Raw genomic sequence first — 19,281 nt, forward strand, 5'->3', positions numbered from 1 at the left:
CAGATGAGTCTATTCTTAAAGAAGGGTTGTTTACCTTACCTAACAATGACTTCACGGTTCAGCTAACAAGCAAGCTAACCATATATATTACTTTGGCTACACACTCAATGGAATCTGCTGTAAACAGCTGGTAAACTATATATAGTTGATTGCGCTAAGAATTTTAAAAGTTTTCAAGAGCAACGAACAATTTTATTGTTTTAAGTGTTATTTTGGTATGTGCCCTGCACGTACATATTTCATAAGTCTCACAGCCTCAACATGCATAAACTTAAAGTCTTTTTTCAAACTTTGTTCATCTAATTCTTGAAGCACAGTACCATCGATAAGATTTTTTTTAAAAGTCTTACAATACTTTGACAAGTTAAGAGTTTTTAGAATTTCTTGTATGTCGTGAACGGATTTCTCACTGACAAAAGATTTTGAGAATCCACCTGACCAGCTGTTGTTTGAAGAATTATAATCATCACTGTCCGAAGCAATTGGTTCAGTAATACATTTCATATTTTTAGAAGATTTTCCATTTTTGTTATCTTCTTCGATAACGCTGTAAACTGAATCTGATTCTGTTGGCATTGACGAGGTCTTTTGTACGAATTCCGGAAATGTTTGATCTGGACCTATATACGGCGGCGGTTCATGCATATCTATTGTTTCATCTTGGAAACTTTTACTCTTTTGCCTAGGTATAAGTATTGGTGGTGTATCAGTTTTTTCGCTGCTCTGCATAGAGTAAAAAGGTAACAGATCTCTTGGTATGGGGTTGCCTGTTCCTGTTGTCATTGAATCACTGTTAAATTTTGTTATTTCTGAAAAGCCCATTAGAATATTGTATTTTTTTAAATAAAATTAATATGGAGCAAAGCAGTATTTTGGGCAGTTTATTTATTGCTTTCTCTGATACCCTACCCAGCATTGATCATATTTTAAAAATTGATTATATTCAAAAATCTGAAGTCAACACAAGAGTTAACAGCATATTCACAGTAGGTATAGTGTCCGGCTAGGATCATGGTTTTTTGAGTGATTTGGTCCATTTTTTTCGAGTGTAGTTCGGGCTTTTTCGAATGATAAAACATGCGATAAGTTCAAATAACGGATATTTCGTAATTATAACAGTTTTTAACATTACTACCCATCTTATATTGAATACTATATATTGTTTTGATCAACAAAGAAGCTCAATTTTCGTGTATTTAATAAAAAAAATCGTGTTTGTTATAGTCCGGGTTTTTTTTGAGAGAAACTGGGTTTTTAAATAAATGATCTGGTATTTTTTACAGAAAATCTGAAGGTATTCTAGACTTTAAAAAATACTTTTTCTAACTGTAATTAAGTGAAGGACAATATCATATATTACCAATAAGTCATCAAAAACATATCAATATGAATCTTGTTTTCAATTTACTGCAAATTTTATGTTTTGCGAGCGTTATACAACTACTTTCCATAGTTCATTTAGAAATAACTTGATCCTTAACAAAACGGTGTCTAGAACATTATGCAGGGAAATCATATTCATTTAAACTTCATTTAATGCTACCTTTGATTTTACAGTTAATAATATTTCTTCTGGTGAACTCCGGAGATAAATAAAAAAAAAGCTATTAATAAAACAAGTTTTAGCTTTCTTAAAAGCTATAGTAGAACCGTTTTGCTCTACACTAATTTAAGGTTATATGTGTGCATGTGGTTATTAAATTAGTATTGAAAATGTGGTATTTTTAGATATTGATTGATGTAGATTAAGAGTGTGCGTTACACACCTATGCTTTAAAAAAAAATTCTTGTTGAAAATTAAAACAATTATAAATTTAGACACGACTCTTGAGGGATGTCTTTCTGGAGGTGTGCCTATATTGTCAGAATTTATAAAATACAGATAATGCACTTTTGTAAACATTGTATAGGAACATTGTTTATCAAAGCAAATCGTGCAAATTGCAGTGAAACAAAGCAATTAAACAATCATGTATTAATAATTGATATTTCAATCTTGAATTTATTTGTGAAATGTATGCATAATAAAACGAACATGAATTAATGACAGTTGATCGGAACTGAAATACATATAGTTAATTTGTCGGCATTTGATTCTTATCCTGGACGAGAAAAGTCTGTACTTCTTTATCTCATTTAAGCCAATAGATGTTGCTGTATCTACCCCTCATTATAATACAACCAATTAGAATCTATACGTGATAAGTAATATGTTCAAGATGGCGTGTATTTCGACTGAAAATAATAGCTCCGCATCGTGATGCGAAGCAAAAACATAAAATTACACACACAAAATCCACCCCATTTTTATTGCCATTGAACACAAAATTTCAGATAAAATTTCAGATAAAATCAACAATGAAATGAATAGTCCATTAGCCTAAATATGATGTTTTAGCAATGATAGACAAATACAAAATGTGTATATTATATGCTATCACCAGCTAGATTGTTCCGTGTTTCGAACGACACAAGGAACAACATTGTCATGTCTTGATTGATATTCATATTTCCCACTTTTTAGACACTTTTCTTTTATTGAAAGGAAGTTATCATGGTGTTTAGTCGCTGTATGACCAATAATTATTTTTGCATAGTTAATCAGACTCCCCCTCACAGTTGTAGCATTTAGTCATTTTAGGTTTCCATTTCTTTAACAATGAAATAAATAATACAAGATACATGATACAAGACAAATAGATAATGAAATATCTAAGATGTATACTCTTTTAAGAACAAACATACATCTCATCTTATACAATATGTGTATGTACGTCTAAATTCAAATTGTCTATGCTTATGTTCCGGAACATTCCGGAGTATTAGGACCATACGCATATGGTCACGACCATATACGTATACTCATATGGTTTAACTGTACGCGTATGGTCGGACCATATGATAGATATAGGAAGATGTGGTATGAGTGCCAATGAGACATCTCTCCATCCAAATAACAATTAAAAAGTAAACAATTATATGTTAAGGTACGGCCTTCAACACAGGGCCTTGGCTCACATCGAACAACAAGCTATAAAGGACCCCAAAATAACTAGTTAAAAACCATTCAAACGGGAAAAACTAACGGTTTAGGGCTGGGATGGGGTAGAATGTTTTTTTTTAAACTAAAGATATATTTATGTTACTTGGCGAAAAAAGTAATAAAGTGGCAAAAAATATATTGTTTTGGCGAAAGAGGTGGTGAAAAAAATAATTGCCCCAGGGGAAACCCAATTTGGGACCATATAGGTATACATTAGAAACGATTCAATAAAACAATAAACTTATCTATAACAAGGACGGTGACATGAAATGTATTAATTTTATAGTTCAAAGTCTACCCAAAAACAGCACAAGTTGAAACCCATCGTCTATCAATTAATTGTCTTATTCTGGGTGTATCTGTTATCTGTCTGTCGTCTCTAGTGTCAATTATTAGACTCTTTATCATATCGACTTTTTTTTTGTCAGTTAGTAAAACAGTTGAACTCTTGTTTAACAGTTCATTAAGACATTTTTGGAAGTTATCTTCCAAGTCGACTTCTGTTCAGTAATATTTATCCCATGAGGTCCAAATACTTGTATGGTCCGGAACACTCACATTAGATTGTTGACATCACGGATATATACTGTACGTGCAATTTATAGATGTGAGAAAAAGAATATATACTAATGAACGATACTTGTTTCATGATAAAATACAAGTGTTGATGCACCATGTGCCTTGAAAGTAATCAATTTGAACCTTTATTTTATAGTTTTTAAACGTAAACACATAAAATATTTAGCTATAAGAAATGTGTATAATCACTCGATAAAAAAAGGTCACACTCCAAAAAGCCCAGACTGCTATTGAAAAAACCCGGACATGAAAAACTGAATTTAGTCTCAAAACGTCGTGTTCAATGAAATAACAATAGTTTTTGTAAAGTGTCTGTATATCTAAGGATATATAGATTTCATGTATGCATTTCCGTCGACATTTGCATTGGTATGTGTAAGAAAATTGCTTTATTCTGTTTTTTGGATTAAAAGCATTTTAAGGCTAAATTTAACTTTTTAAACGAAAACAATGTCAGAATGATACTATTTTTATATCTCAAATACTAACAAATCATGTTTAACCTTGTATATCAAACGCAAGCTTCTATATCACGTCTCGTTAGAAAAGAAGTCTGTTTGTTTACATTTTTGAACATATTCACTCGAAAAAAAGTGATCTCACTCGATAAAGCCCGATCAAATCACTCGAAAAACCATTATCCTAGCAGGACACTATACCTACCGTGATATTAACGATCAGCGATGTATATTCATGATTAAAAGTCAAAAGACAGAATCGTGATAAAATATAAATGGTTGCTTTACAAGTTTGCAGAATATATTTATATTCCGTTTGCATAAACTTAATCATAGTTGCTATATTATGCCGCATGCATATGTCGTCTTCGGTTGTTATCTGCTCTTTGGTTGGGTTGTTGGCTCTTTGACACAATCCTATTTCCGTTCTCTATTTTCTACACAGTTATATGACTGTATACTACAATTCGTCCCTTCTTTCTGAGAATAAAAGTGATGTTCAAAAACGCCGAGCCATTGAAAAAGATGGAACCAAACTACCAATATTGATTTACTTCTATAAATTGTTATTTGGATGGAGAGTTGTCTCATTGACACTCATATCACATCTTCCTATATCTATTTGTGCGTGTTCATAAATACTTACCCAAACAACCTTCATAAAACTTTATGTTGTGGTCAACAAAAGCCTCCATAGACCGGAGTTTTGCATGGAATTTATCTTGGGGTTTATTAGCATATCCAGTGATGATTGACACTGAAATATTTGCACACAACGCCACTAGTGATGGATCCGGTGACAGCACACCTGCAATTAAATTACATGTACATTAATGAGACATCCATTAAATAAAAGTACAAATGCTATCAACATACGGTCGTGTTATGCAATTTAAAAGTTTAAGACAGTCTAACTAATTTCAACATTCTTTTTTATTCTTTTCTTTTTTTACTATGATAATTGATTTATTGGTCTGAATCTATAACAACTACGTACCTTATTGCTACAGCTTTCACAAACACGTTACCCTGATATATTAACATATTCAAGAACAAGGTGTCCCAACGTGCTTTTTATTTATGGGTGTTCAAATGTCGATTTATTGAAACTTCACCAAGCCCAAACACATACTCTATACACCATATGGAACTGTTTTGTTATTTAGTATTGTGAAGTCAAGAGAATAGAGAAAGATTGACAAAACTTGTCTCTCTTATATCTAGAAATCCTTGGAGTTTGACCAGCCCCGTGGAAACAATACCACAAAGTTTCAGTTGCAATGAAAAAGTTGAGACAAAATCTATTTGTTATTTCATAACATATAAAACATAATATCCCTAAAGTGATATAACATGTGAAATTGAGAATGGAAGATTGTGATCAAATTTTGCTCTAACGCAATTCTTTTCTTTTTGACTTTCGATATTTATTAGGATTAAAAGATAATATCTACATGACCAATCCAATGCTAGGTTCATTGGCCTTTATGTTTGATTTCCTATACTTGAAATTGTTCAAATTGTTCAAACAGTGGAATATAGTGTGATTGCACATCTTTTATTTGGGTTAAAGGTAAAATACATCAGGTGTCACACTTCCTTTATATCGACAATGCCGGTGGAATATAAGGAGTCTTCAAAAACATTCACCGTTTTTTCTAGTCTAGATTCGTTGTTATTCGTAGAAAACAGTGCTGAAAAAGCCCCACACAAGAGCGTAAATAGAAACCTTTATTAAATATTTATGTTCCCTTTGTTTCTTTGCTCAAATGACAAACCTTGTTGCAAACAATTTCCTTGAATAAAATCTTCAACATAAGTCTTCATTAACAGTATGTCAACTCCTTTTATACACGCCAGCACAGCAGGTTTTATCTCTCCATTCGAGGAGCTAGCATAGCGAACATGGACTGGTAAATCTTTCTTTGCCAGTAACTCCAACATCAGTTTTGGTTTCCCAACTGTAATAAAGTAGAAATACAACAATAAATAATATCATCTACGAAAATTATTTAAAAATACAGATAAATCTTCAATCCATAAAAATTACCAAATTGATATATAAGAGAAGAATTCACAGAGATAGTTTAATATGCACGATTAAAACTAAATAAATTTAACATGCTTCAACATTTGTATGGTCATTGTACAAGCTAGTTTATATTTCAACTTACAAGCATAACGTGAGATTCCATTTTTACCTCGTTTTGATTTTTTAACTACTGAAAACATACAGCTGCTATCGACGGGTATACTAAGGAACTCCTGTTTCGCACCATCGTGAGATGAAAACTTTCCTATTACTCTAAGCTGCGAACAGGATTTATGTAAACGGATTATCTGAAATTGAAGATTAATGGTAAAGGTAAATATAGACTTTAAGGTAATACAAAATAAAATAAAAATTGCAATTATTTGCATGTATAAGGCGTGGTTCCAATTAAATTGTAATAATAATTTTTAAAAACTATAAAAAAAAATATGCATATTTCATTGAAAAACCTTTAATACATGTATCCAGGCAAGTCTACTTTGAGAACACATTTATCTTTTTTTACTCTGATACACTCTTTCTTTACTCTGATACACTCTCTTACAATCTGGTCACACCAAAACAAAATCCTTATATTACCTCATTGTATGGATACTCGTCATTCTTTGTCTCGCCACAGAATCCGGCTGTAACAATCACTAGTAAAGGGAGTTTGTCTTTGTAATTTCTGAAGAATTCAGGAAGAGGTAATTGTTGTTCGACATCATATTTATAGTCATCCCTATGTGACATCCTGAATATACAGAGAATCGGATACTTGTTTTAATGAACGCAATCTTGAAGTTCCAAATTAACTCAAGTGTCCGTCTTAATATGTTAGTACTACCATAAACATGATAAACAAGATAATTATTATATATACAATGATCTACATTTGTATTATAAATCAAAGGCATCACACACATCGTTTTACATTTGTCATTTCGGGGTCTTTTATGAACTATGTCCAGTGCACGATGTTTTGTCGATATTGTCAACATCGCAATGTCAACTTTATAGTGTCGTTATTGTGTTTACATTGTATCCTATCAATATATTCTATACCTTTCTGTTTACATCGTTCACATCGCATTCATCGCAATGTTAACAATATCGTGTCAAAATCGTGTTTATATTGTGTATGTAGTCTATAACTTTCTGTTTACATCGTTAATATCGTATACATAGCAATGTTAACAATATCGTGTCAACATCGTGTTTATATTGTGTATGTAGAGTCTATACCTTTCTGTTTACATCGTTCACATCGTATACATCGCGATGTTGACAATATCGTGTCAACCTCGTGTTTATATTGTATATATAAAGTCTATACCTTTCTGTTTACATCGTTCACATCGTATACATTGCGATGGTGACAATATCATGTCAACATCGTGTTTATATTGTATATATACATCGTTCACATCGTAAACATCGCGATGTTGACAATATTGTGTCAACATCGTGCTTATACTGTATATATAGAGTCTATAACTTTCTGTTTTCATCGTTCACATCGTATACATCGCGATGTTGACAATATCGTGTCAGCATCGTGTTTATATTGTATATATAGAATCTATACCTTTCTGTTTACATCGTTCATATCATATACATCGCGATGTTGACAATATTGTGTCAACATCGTGTTTATATTGTATATATATAGTCTTTACCTTTCTGTTTACATCGTTCACATCGTATACATCGCGATGTAAACAATATCGCGTCAACATCGTGTTTATATTGTATACATATATATATATATATAAAGTCTATACCTTTCTATTTACATCGTTCACATCGTATACATCGCGATGTTGACAATATTGTGTCAACATCGTGTTTATATTGTATATATAAAGTCTATACCTTTCTATTTACATCGTTCACATCGTATACATCGCGATGTTGACAATATTGTGTCAACATCGTGTTTATATTGTATATATAAAGTCTATACCTTTCTGTTTACATCGTTCACATCGTATACTTTGCGATGTTGACACTATTGTGTCAACATCGTGTTTATATTGTATACATATAGTCTTTACATTTCTGTTTACACCGTTCACATCGTATACATCGCGATGTTAACAATATCGCGTCAACATCGTGTTTATATTGTATATAGACAATAATAGTGCATTGACTTGACATATCAACGATATAAGGATGAGGCTTAGAAACGGGGAAATGCGAGGCTGCGCCGAGCTATTTCCCCGTTTCGGGCCGAATCCTTATATCGTTGATATGTCAAGTCAATGCACTATTATTGTCTTTATACTGCAATCTTAAAAAACATTTTCAATTTTTGTTTAATGCGTTAAGGTTATTTATTTGATTTAAATATTTGGGGAAATCCTCTTTAAAAGGGCCTCATATCATGCTCACGGTAAAATTTTCAACACAATGAAAGGTACATTTACCTGTTAAAACCCACACTCGATGGTGAACGAAATCATTTGAGTATGGACTAAAATATCAACCATAAGCATAACAAATTCATGATTTATAGGTTGCAAACAAACAGCATTAATAAATGAAATATGTTTTTCCAATAATTGCAAAAGAAACAAGGTTATGTCGTTCCATGCATCGTTGTATGCATTGGAAACAAGAACAGGTTGAAGAGGTCGTATGAATAATTAAATGTTATTTCGGCAACTTCTATTTAAATATTCATGAGGAAAAGTGATATCGGGTCAGTGACTGTATATGACATAGAAATATACAGTCAACGCATTTTGACTGCTCAAATAGAACGAGTGCAGTATAAATATATATATAAAGTCTATACCTTTCTGTTTACATAGTTCACATCCTATACATCGTAATGTTAACAATATAGTGTCAACATCTTGTTGTTGTTGTATATACATTTTTTTTTCGTTCTTTTTTGTTTTTTAAATAAGTTATGCAGTTAGTTATATAGTTTAAATTGTTTTCCATTTGTCATTTCGGCGTCTTTTATTGTTAACGATGCGATATGACCTTTGCTCAATGTTAAAGGCAATACGGTTATCTAGAGATGTGCCATTTAGTATGTATGTACTGGAAATTTTTTACTTATTTGCAATCATACCACCTCTCCTTTTTTTATATAGCAATGCTAACAATATTGTGTCAAAATCGTGTTTATATTTTATATTGAGTATATGGTACTTATAAACATTAAACTAACTGCGTTTGTTTGCACTGTCCTTAGTCAGGAATCTGTTGTTCAGTAGTTGTCGTTTGTTGAATTGTTCATACGTGTATCTGGTTTCTCGTTTTTACATGTATCAGACCGTTATTTTTCCTGTTTAAATAGTTTTACACTAGTGTTTTTGTGCCTTTTATAGCGTGCTACTCGATAAAAACCAAATCCCCGTGTTAATGACAATACTTTGACCTATAGTGGTTTACTTATAAAACGTGTAACCTAAATGAAAAGTTGTCTCATTTGAACTTATAACGCATCTTCTTATATGTATACATCGCTATGTTGACGATGTCAACGATGTAAACAATATATAAGAGTTCAAACAATGTTAACGAATTTGACACGATATCGGTTTAACATTGTGTACATCGCGATGTTAACGATGTCAACGATGTAAACAGTATATAAGAGTTCAAACAATGTCAACGATGTTGACACGACATCGTGTTTACATTGTATACATTGCAATGTTAACGATGTCAACGATGTACAACAATGTAAACGATGTTGACACAACATCGTTTTAACATTGTATACATCGCGATGTCAACGATGTAAACATTATATAAGGGTTCAAACAATGTAAACAATGTTGACACGATATCGTGCTAACATAGTAGATATCGCGATGTCGACAATATTGAATAAACATCCTACACTGGACATGAATGCATTTTCTAGCTGACTAAGCGGTATAAGTTAACTCCTTGTTGAATGCAATGTATGAGTACCTATAGTTGTTCAGTTCTGTGGCATGTGGTTTCTGTGGAGCGTTGTCTTATTATCAATCATACCGCATCCCCTTATTTTTAAGCATATTGCTATTCTAACAAATTGAAAAATAAATTTGTTATTTCGCTTCGTTCATTAGACGATTGAGCGGGTTACGAATGACCTAAATTTTAATCAGAAAAGAATATGGGAAAAGACCGGTTATTTTCAATTCACACAAATATCAAAACGAAAAACGAAAAACACTGAGTTAAACCCTATTTTGCCATTTGTTAAATGAACTAATATTTACGTAAAGTCCCAAATGTCTAAGGTTGTCATTCATTTATCACCAAGTGTACACATTAAACATGCCGTCGTTTAAGCAATTAGGATCTCTCATTCCTGAAAGGGGATGCAAAACAAACAACTTGTGTATGTTATAGAATGGTAGGTAGGGCAGTTGATTAATGAGTATATGCCTCCTCTTGAAAATTAGTTTGTTTTGGTACAAATTAAATTCGTTTAAAGCAACACAACAATGCCTTACCCGGTAGTAAAAATTGGTCCAAAAAGTTATGGATGTACACTTTCGGAGGTCAAAATATATTTATAGTTTCATTTGAAGATAATGGATAAAATGTTACATTGTTTGTTTAACATGTCACACATATTTCATATATATTTTCTAGGCCACATCAATAGATAATCATTGCAATTGTGGTTGGTTCAAATCAGATCAGGAAGACTATTATTTATACCTTTACCACTCTTTATGTATTATATAACAGATTAAGTTTGATACCAACATTTATATTATGTAACAGATAAAAGCTCGACAGTACTGCCGTATGAAACATAGCAGAATAATCTAACAAGTACAAATGTAGCAATTACCTTGTTGATACATTGAATTACAACAATGCAGATCCTTTACCTGCACTTATGAGTTACAATTTAACCCCCGACCCAGCGTCTACTGGGTTTTCCCATCTTGCGTAAGTTGGTGCTCGTTTGTCTGTGCAGAATGAGTGAATACACAGTCATGTCTTTTCAGAATGGGGAAGTGAATTAGATGCTTCGTGACTGAAACGTCTGCTGGAAGACAAAACTTATCCAACTATCTAACATTTACTGATTTTTCTAATAACAATCCAGATTCAACGTCTTTGATACCGTCAATAAATCTTGCATAACCTGCTTTTTATGTCAAATATTATGTTTTCAAAAAAAAAACCTGATCCCCAATTTGAGAAAATCAAATTTCCTGGATAATCAATCGACCATAAACGGCGGGAGCTACATGTTGAGCAGTTTTAGCCTTATAACCTTAGAACTCCCTTAACGATTTGATGGGGTTCGTGTTGCTCAGTCTTTAATAGCCTATGTTATGTTTTGTGTTATGTTGTGTATAGATATAGGAAGATGTGGTGTGAGTGCCAATGAGACAACTCTCCATCCAAATAACAATTTATAAAAGTAAACCATTATAGGTCAATGTACGACCTTCAACGCGGAGCCTTGGCTCACACCGAACAAAAAGTTATAAAGGGCCCGAAAATTACTAGTGTAAAAGCATTCAAACGGGAAAACCAACGGTCTAACCTATATAAAAAACGAGAAACGAGAAACACGTATAAATTACATAAACAAACAACCGTTTGTCTTTTAATTTTTAGTCCTAGCGACGACAGTTTATTGCTTATTAACGTGAGTTTGAAAGTCTACTTTCTCATACACAAGTTTTAAATTTTACGTTTATGTTTATGTTTATACAACATTTTTTATACTATCTAGCAAAGAAAGACAACTCTAATGTAAAATATATCTACAGTAAATAATTCAAAACATTCATGACTGAACTTTTGTCACAATCATTGTTAATCACGTATTTTATTTGTCCTTTCAATTTGCTACAATCCAATCAGTCTTTCTTCTGTAATTGACCATATATCATGCAACTGTCCACTGAATTTCACTTTTACTTTTCATGAGCTTTTAAACACATTAGATGCTTAACCTTCCGGACATCCGAGTTAACTCCCGGTTTTGCGGCATCGTGTATCAAGTACTCAATACATTTCTGTAGAGTTGTCATTTGCGGACAGTTCTTTGTCTTGTGTTTTCTCGGCCGAGATAATATATTTCATTATGTAACATATTGTACCATCTTGGTTTTTAACTTTTACTCATTTTCTGTATAACCTATTTTAATCATACACATCAGTCAGTAGTTGTCATTTGTGGATATGGTTCATAAGTGTTCTCGTTTTTTATATAGATACGACTGTTGGTTTTTCCTGTTGAATGGTTTCACACTGTGCCTTTTTTGGGGTCCTTTATAGCTTGCTGATCGGTGTGAGTCAATATTCGTGTTGAGGACTGTACTTAGACCTATAATAGTTTACTTTTACAAATCGTGATTTGGATGGAGAGTTGTCTCATTGGTACTCATACCGCATTTTCTTATATCTACATAGTATTACTTCTCAAGTCATTCGCAGCACGTTTTCGAAGTGTTGTGTCTTTATGTACCCTTTATTCGATCGATCGTTAAATAAACTGATTGTGTCTAATTCCTGATTGAGACATATTAACTGGATATGGATTCACATTGCGGATGATGGATACCTAGTAGAAGATGCTTACCCTGTTGACTCTTCCGGTCTTGCTCATTTGAAAGTTGCAATTCACATTTTTGTTTCTTTTCCTTGCTTTTTTCTTTATCAATTAATGAAATTGATACATCGTTAAACTATAGTTCTCTTGATTTGATACAACTCAAATTCCTTTGGACGCTATAGAAAGGTTTTGGTCTACATAAGAAAATTTCTGTACCATGTGACAGTTATTATCCATTCGTTTAATGTGTTTGAGCTTTTGATTTTGCCATTTGATTAGGTACTTTGAGTTTTGAATTTTCCTCGGAGTTCTAGATTTTTGTGATTTTACTTTTGGTATTGTTTAAATAAAAAGAATAATGCCCAAAACATGCAGAGAAAATCAAGATCCTTTATCATGTTTATGATAAAGAACATTTTTAAATATTGTGTGTACAAGTAATCATTTGGTACAATTTTCAATTTGTATTTTGACTTCAAAAGTGCTTGTACAAATTTCAATTAATTTCACTTATAATTTTTACAATAAATCATAGCATGGATTTTGTTATAAAAAAGCATTGATACACATAATAGAATTTTTATTCAATGACCACACAATAAACCGTATTTACAAAATACAAAATATCCAGATACAGATAGGAAATACAATTTATACATGCATGCCAGTTAATTCTGAAAGTATACTAGACATTTGATAGAATAATAAACATTGGTCTCAGTTACAAAAAATGAAAAATTGAAAACAACACGTTTAATAATTCACAAATCTGACAGTATTATTGAAATTTGACTATTCTGGTACCGCATTGGAACAGCTGTATGAATTGTTACATGACATTTGTCGAGAAATCAAATTAAACTTGTTAAAGACACAGTTATCATTTGTTACATATTATAATTCGTATTTTGACTCGAAAAGTGCTTGTATAATTTCAATTTCGTACAAAAATTCACTCAATTTCACTTATAATTTGTACGATATTTTTTGGTATGGATTTTGTTATAATAATGCTTTGATACAAACCTTATTTACAAAATACACAAATATCCAGACAATGACAGGAAATATAAGTGATAAATGTCTGCCAGTTAATTCTGATAGTATACTAGAAATTTTCCCACGTAAAAATTCTGATAGTTACAGTTCTGAATAAAATAATAGTTAGCATCAGTTACAAATCTGATAGTATAATAGAAATTGGCCTCAGTCAGAATTCTGATACCAATATAGAAATTTTCCTCAGTGAAATTGAACCACCAATCATACGTGCCAGGAACACACAACAAGGAAAGGTGCGCTGTCTGTCCAACAGTCCCAAGCCAAATATCTAACCACGAAATCGCAATGGAAATCATCAGAACTTACTGAAGGGGTAATATACAATTCCTCAATATGATCAACCCTAAACAATATATTAAGGGTAATACCGCATTCTATAGACTATCAATACTTTTTGTTTTATAACAAAATCCATACTTTAAATTATTGCACTTTTAGTCAAATTGTTTGACTATAATTTGTATAAAATCATGACTTGTACACACCATATACAACAAGCATATAAATCTCGATTAATTTTGAATCCTCTAAGTATACTCTACTACTTGTCGTTGTGGGATATTAAAAGTGTTAATGAACATAGCACTCATATTCGGTTCTATGTCATTTAATCAGTGCTGGGGACTTTTATAGATGCCTATGCGGTATGGGGTTTGCTCATTATTGAAGGCCTACGGTGACCTATAGTTGTTAATTTCTGCGTTCTTCGGTCTCTTGTGGCGAGTTGTCTCATTAGCAATCATACCACACCTTCTTTTTTATATTGAACTATGACTGTTATATTCATTTATCAGCACATTTCTACAACAATGATGTATAACATTTTATATTTTTTTCTTTTAATGCTCAATGTGTTTTGTAAGTTAGTATTTACATTCTTTGCGTATTTTGTGAACCTACTAATATGTTCATGACTTTGTTTCTTTTACATTGCTAAATGTATTTACAAATTTAGCACGAGTGTAACAGTTTAGATAACAATGAAAATGATATACAAATTGCCTATCAAATCGGGAATTAAAAATTAAAGATAGACATACAAATATTTAATTTTAAGTTCATGAAATATTCATAAATTGTGCATTCAATTAGTAGCAATGGATATTTATACAACACACAACAAGTATGATTAGTAATCCTTACTTTGTTAACATTGATATAAAAAAAATCACGCAACTTGAGTTATATATATTCCGACTTTGCATTTATGTTATAATAGTATTCTTCTATCCAAATATCAAAATTATAATACAATACAGTACATTAAAATGTAAAACAAAACAAATTAAAGTATGCACTTTCGTGGAACTAAAATATGTCCGTACCTATATTTTGGTGTTGCACAGTCAAGTCATGGTTGTGACTGTCTGACGTCTTTACGAAAAGTTGGCTGTAAAAACCATTTTAAATATGAAACAATTCAATATAAAAAGATTGAGCTGTAGTAAGATAATCGATAAGACCACTATCCACCATAGTTCAAAAGAAGTAAGCAATTATAGACAACCAAACGGCGTTCAACAACTAGAAAATCATAAACCCAAATAACCGAAAATAAAAGGCCCCGACATGAAAAATATGAATCTATTCAACGTTTGCAAAAAGTAAAATCACAAAAATACTGAATTCCGAGGAAAATTCCAAACAGATAGTCCCTATCTTGGTACAGGCATTTGTAAATGTAGAAAATGGTGGATTGAACCTGTTTTTATAGCGCTAAACCTCTCACTTTTATGAGAGTCGCAACAAATTCCATAAGCAATGGCAATCATTGTGAAATAATGCACAAGGAAATTAAAAATGATACCCATCGTCCATCTTTCCAGAAGATCATCATGGGCAGTTTTATGTCTTATAACAGAGTACCTATGAACAGACCAATCTCCATTTGTAACTCGTATTATGGTATTACATGGAGTGTATTCATCATTCAGTGAAAATTCTAGCATCTTCTAAGCTTGTTAAAAGGAAAGGTATGTTTTAAACCTAGAAAATAGCTGTCAAGTAGAATGTTTTTTTCTTCAAATTTTGAGTGTATTGCTAATCCACAAAAGGGCAGAGATAAACAATTCCAGCTATATGATTCTGTCTGAAAATGTTTACTTAAAATGATTTAATAGAGCTATAAGAATAGGACTTTTAAAGTCATGTAGTTATCAACCATATAAAAAAGGAAAAATAAGACAAATAAAAATTTCAATTGAAGAGCACGTTGGCACTCTAAACAGTTAGTAGAATATTAATGAAATCTCTAAATAAAATTACAAAAAAATATAAGTATAAGTACTTGACAATGTTAACTTTAAAAATCTAAATGTATTTCATTGATGAAAAAGCTATCTGTAAATTCATCATATTTCACAACCATCCTGTATATACATTTAAGTCTACTATGCTTCATTCCTGTTATAATCATTTATGAAATATTATTTCTTGCGAACAATATTAGAGTAACCATCTTCCTAAAGCTGTACACTCTCAAAGAAGTTACTAAAATCATTACATGTGTCTTTTCTCATTGTGTTTCTTTTAATTTTCAAGCTTAAGGGGGTAGACCTTGGTTCAGGGAGATAACTCTTTAAATCAGTTAAGCGTTTGTAAAAGTCAAGTTCATCAATGTTTTTTAAGCATTTACCTGAAACAGATTAAAAATAATCTATGTAACCTAGAAGCTTAGAATATGTTTTTGAAAATGGTTGACACAAACGTACTGATGATTTTAAGAGTTATTGCCCTTAACCTAGGTCTACCTCCTTAATATTCGTTCATTTTATATGTATATGACTAGCATTTCCGTTTATAAATGTTTTTCACTGCCAACCTAAACTTCCGGTCTCGAATTCCGTAAATGAACGGATTAACAACGCTATTGAAAAAGTAAGACCATACAAACGTATAATATAGCTGTGAACCTATCAAACTTAATGAACAGTCAAAATCTGGAATAAGAAAAATAAAAAATGATAACAAATGATGGGGCAGTGCGCTCAGTACATATGTAAAAGTGACCACGCACAATGTGATTGTCGACTTCCGGGTATTGTTCTTGTTTGATTTGATTGATTCTTTACAATTAAATGTTCCAGGCTCTAAGCTATCACGCCGTAAGCTATCGCGCTCATATTGTGTATGTATCTTTATTCCGATATAAATATACATTACCATCAAGGTAGCCGAGACAATGAAATAAAACAAAATCAAACACGCGTTATAAATTCCTTGATAATTTGTATTGTAGTTCTGAAATCTGTCTTCGGTGAAGCATCGTTTTCCTTGAAAGCCTGGAATCCCAGTTTCAACTGTTCCCAATCCCCATATTATTGGCGCAGGCCAGGATAAAACAGCAGCACCTACTAAACTTCCAATACAAAGTCCTTTCACAGCAGTTGCAGATAGCCTTTCCTTAAGCGGATATCGGATTTTTCGGAATCTTTCAATTGCTATGGACACTAACAACAACGTGCTTGCTATTGCCATAAAATAAATAATCGTCCTGAACAGTTTACAGAATGCATGCGATGGATAGTTTAGTGGATATAATAAGTAAAATACCACTAAAGGGGCAGCAAACCCACAGTTAATAACATCAAGTATGCCGAGAAATAAAACATATATCCTATAGTTTGAGTATTTGAAGTACCGGAAGTATACATATAAAACATGCGCATTGCCAATAACACCAATTACAGAAAAGATGGTCAACATAGTAATCCCGCCAAAATTCCTCTTTACGTGCAGTTCATTAAGAAAATCTAGCGTAATATTTCTCCCATTTATATATTTTTGAATCCATGCGTGACAGGTTCCGTTTGCCATATCTTAGTCAAAATAAGATATATATTATCTGGAAAAAAAGACAGTAAAGTCGTGTATTAAACTAGAAATTCGTCAACTTCATTTAATTTTAAAAAACATGTGACATAGTGCTATATATACATTGCTCCACGCAAACAAACGTTTAAAGGGGCCAATTTATGACAATGTCTTCATTCCTTCTAAACAGATGTTTAAACGGGCATTACCTGTCAAATTCGATTTACCACAAACTCTCATATGTGATTTATAAAATACTTAAACGCATATTCCAATAACAAAAATTCGAAAATAAACCATAAACAATGCATGGACTCGATGATATGAATCAGTTTTAAACATGTATTGCTGCCTAACTTCATCTAATTGAACACCAAGATAACCTCCGGAGACTGCTGACCGTAATATTATCCGATATAAACATACATATTTAAAATTAATAAATATGAATAGATGGCGACAACGTGCAACTGTATTTTTTTCAGGTATACTAGATTTTGAGGTTAAAACTATTTTTCATCATCGTTTTACCTGTATAAGATTTTTTTTTGTGGATCGCATCAGTCCATCAAATTGGTCATCCATATTTCACTGTCAAAATATGCATAACCCATCTCCTTCTGATGAGGTAAATTTAAGGTCATATGAAGACGGATTCATTGAGGTCGAATTACTCATTTGCAAATGAAATCGGCCATGTTTTTTTCTTTTTATCTTAATTTGACAAAATTGAAGTAAACTGACTGCTAAACATCAAAAATCGAATTATAAATGTATTATTAATTTACTTTTAAAAGTGATTAAACAAAGACAAATCATCTTTTATTTATTTTGTCATATTGTGTAGACAATTTACCTTTAAAATTTTAATACGATACATGTATATAGCAAATTAAACAAACACAAACCAAAATAATAAGTCTAGCTGACATCAGTAAATTTGAATCTAAACGAGTTTTTACTCGTTTTGCTTTCAAATTTAAATTTATGAAGTGCTGTTATCATTTAACAGATGACCTTCAGTAATGTTTTGACTAAATTGCAGACTTTTTAAACAAACTTCTTTTTTTTTTATATAAATCACAATAAGTTTGATATATAATACATCACTTACCTCACTCCTTGACCAGTGTATATAATAAAATCAATTAATGATTTATAAATGAAAAAATTAACACGCAATATGATTCAACAGGAAATTGATTTTTGTTTTCATCTAAAAATGTGAATGTAATTCAGGAAACCTCAACAATATGTTTGAAATAGATTTTATATTTGATTTAACATCGTTCTAAATAATTTGCAACAATGATGTTTATTTTGATTTTGCTTTTTTTATTTTTTCGAACTGTGCAATCTCACAATAATAATATGAATGAATAATGAGAGGTGAAATCAAATAATTAAAAAGGAACTACCTGTAAACATTTTGTTTAGACACGAACCCTCATATTCGACTTCTGACATGCCAAATCATATATCCAAATTCAAACAAGTCTAAGATAAACAAGCATTGATGAATAAACTAGATGGTATGTATCAGTATCTCGTGTGCATTTTAGTGTAGACGCCACATATTCCTATTACCCATAAGGTAGACCTTCCGAAGACTGTCGAAGTTAAATAATCCGATAAAGACATAAAAATAAAATAACGAACTCAAGCAATTGGATTCTGGTAGGTATTTTTGATTTTATATTAAGGAGAAACAATATCTAAATAATCGTTTTTTGCCTGTTTGAGAATGAGTTTT

At 31.7% G+C, this 19,281-nt stretch overlaps 1 protein-coding gene and 1 long non-coding RNA gene across 2 annotated transcripts; both read right to left on the reverse strand.

The window, feature by feature from the left end:
* Positions 1-170: 170 nt before the first annotated feature.
* On the reverse strand, positions 171-10,626 carry LOC139498536 (uncharacterized). Its single transcript, XM_071286965.1, has 6 exons — positions 10,582-10,626; positions 6,713-6,866; positions 6,282-6,420; positions 5,859-6,041; positions 4,727-4,888; positions 171-809 (listed from the first exon to the last, which is right to left on the reverse strand). Exons 2-6 carry the CDS (start codon positions 6,863-6,865, stop codon positions 208-210), a joined length of 1,239 nt encoding a protein of 412 aa, XP_071143066.1. The 5' UTR covers position 6,866; positions 10,582-10,626; the 3' UTR covers positions 171-207.
* A 3,911-nt stretch (positions 10,627-14,537) lies between these two features.
* On the reverse strand, positions 14,538-18,699 carry LOC139498538 (uncharacterized). The gene is made up of 2 exons (XR_011657959.1): positions 18,643-18,699; positions 14,538-17,559 (listed from the first exon to the last, which is right to left on the reverse strand). It is a non-coding gene; the product is annotated as an uncharacterized lncRNA (long non-coding RNA).
* Between the last annotated feature and the right edge of the window lie 582 nt (positions 18,700-19,281).

Source organism: Mytilus edulis, chromosome 12, assembly GCF_963676685.1.
Source record: "Mytilus edulis chromosome 12, xbMytEdul2.2, whole genome shotgun sequence".
Classification (NCBI taxonomy): Eukaryota; Metazoa; Mollusca; class Bivalvia; order Mytilida; family Mytilidae; genus Mytilus; species Mytilus edulis.